The 2,133-nt window shown below is 31.6% G+C and overlaps 1 protein-coding gene across 1 annotated transcript; it reads right to left on the bottom strand.

Annotated features, from left to right (window-relative positions):
* Positions 1–868: 868 nt before the first annotated feature.
* LOC106341363 lies at positions 869–1,386 on the bottom strand. The gene has a single exon (XM_013780142.1). The coding sequence runs from the start codon at positions 1,326–1,328 to the stop codon at positions 981–983; it is 348 nt and encodes a 115-aa protein (XP_013635596.1). The 5' UTR covers positions 1,329–1,386; the 3' UTR covers positions 869–980.
* Positions 1,387–2,133: the final 747 nt, after the last annotated feature.

The following is a 2,133-nucleotide window of genomic DNA, read 5'->3' as shown; positions in this document are numbered from 1 at the left end:
GATGGACCAAAGCGTAACAATGTGATCGATCGATGGGTATATGTCCAAAAACGCATCGATCGATCACTAGTTCGTCGGAATTTCCTCGGAATATTCCGACGGATTGATGTTTCCTCGGAATTCCGTCGGTATATTCCGAGGAAATTCCGAGGATTTCATTTTCCGTCGGAATGTCCGTCAGAATACCGCTGTTTTCTTGTAGTGATTGTCTAAACGAAATGGATGGACATGGAACTTGTTGATTTTATCGTTGGTTGCTTCAAATATCGATGATGAAGATAACCGATTCCAAGAATTTTTAAGTCGTAACAAAAATATCAAAGATAAAAAAACTCATTTCTCATTTCATAATGCATTAATTAATTGATTCTTTATGAGAAAAGTATAATAATAATAATGGTTAGATAATGTCTACTTTGTTTTATTATTTTTGTTTAATGTTTTTGTAATAAGATGTTTAAATTAAATAATATTGCACTTTTATGAAAAACTTCCAAAAGATATAATGAATGAGTTATTTTTGAATATTTATAAGTTAGAAGGTGTTAATGGTAAAATTTTAAAAAATATTGTAACATATTCTTTTTTAGAGGAGAAAATAGAAAAATATATTGGAGACAAACTCACTTCTATTATAGAAGAAAAAAATAGAAAAAATACATTGGAGATGGTATAAGTCCAAGAATTTAGAAGGTCGAGAGAGCTCATGAAATCGGTTAATAGCGGCGGCCACTTAACCGATTGCATACTTTGAGCTCGATTCCAAATTGTTACATCGATTGCATGAAGAGAGCCATCAAACTGATCGAAATGACAACTTTGTAATTAATTAGGTAGTCCTTACGATAACCAAACTGGTACTAATACAATAATATTCAGATCGAGAGTGATTATAATATTTCTCAATTCACACTCACAAGTACATCAAAGAAAAACAAGATCCATATAATACTAATACATTAAATATATAATCACTGATATTAAAAAGAAGGAGTGATTCTGATGAGTAAACCAGGGAAAACATCATCATGGTCATGTATATGAGGATTCCCTTCAACTATATATGGATCTCCACACTTCTCACTTATCGTCTGCAACGTCTCTCCTTCTTTCACTTCATATATCTCATCGCATGCTGGGCGCCGATCAGAATATCCGGCGATCATCATCGATGGCTGCTGCTTCTGCACGTTGGTATTTGTGGAACCGGCCTCTTCTTCTACGTGGCAGCAGCTCATTAGCAGCATCATGGCGGCAAACACCGCGCAGTACCATGAGATCTTCTCTGCTACTACCATGGAAGCAGAATGAGTATAGCTCTTAGCCATTCTAAAAGTTATTGAGAAAATTTGGTTTAACAGGTATTTGATAATTTTGGTGATTATATGAAAAGGGTTTCGTGGATATATATGTACAAATGTGTATGGATTAAGTTGATATAAAAGATGATGGATGATGTTGTTGTTGGAGTTGGTGTGAATATTAGCGGGAGTTGAGATGGTTGTAATGTTGCAGGTTTTTTTTTTGTGTTAGGTTACTTGTCTAATTTGAATTATTCCCGTGCAACAAATTAATGTGAAATATATCCATCAAATCAATTACTAGAAAATAATACTCGAATACAAATTTATATAAGTTGACAAATGGTTAGATATTGAAAATCAATTTTCTCTTTCTTTTCTGCATTTTCTACTGCACCATAACTTATTTCAGACTCATATATCCGTATCCACCCTACAAGGCTACAACCAAAGTATTTCATGTATAAATCATAATAATTTATTAATATACTTAAATAAGAGATTATAAGAAATAGTATACTAAAATGATTATATTTTTTTGATAAGCTTATTCTTAAAGATATACACAAATTAAAGAACATAATCAACTTGGTTTAGTGAATTTAGTATTATTTATATTTTCTAAAAACTCAAAAGATAATATTTATAATTTTTGGAAGCAGGTCAATAGTTAATGCATTTTAAATTATTTTTCAAACTACTAAATCAAGTTTCAATTTTTTTTTTGGCAAATTAGAGTTTCCTAATATCCCATCTACCCTTTTGTAACATCAATATGCTAGTGCTACCTACTTAATAACCCCTTTTAAAATCAAACATTTCCATGAGCCTA

This window comes from Brassica oleracea, chromosome C4, assembly GCF_000695525.1.
Source record: "Brassica oleracea var. oleracea cultivar TO1000 chromosome C4, BOL, whole genome shotgun sequence".
Taxonomy (NCBI): domain Eukaryota; kingdom Viridiplantae; phylum Streptophyta; class Magnoliopsida; order Brassicales; family Brassicaceae; genus Brassica; species Brassica oleracea.
The sequence above is the reverse complement of the archived record's forward strand: the minus strand, read 5'-3'. Positions and strand labels throughout refer to the sequence as shown.

Coding starts and splice junctions, on each gene's coding strand:
- LOC106341363 (XM_013780142.1), bottom strand. CDS start 1,328: ATGGCTAAGAGCTATACTCATTCTGCTTCCATGGTAGTAGCAGAGAAG.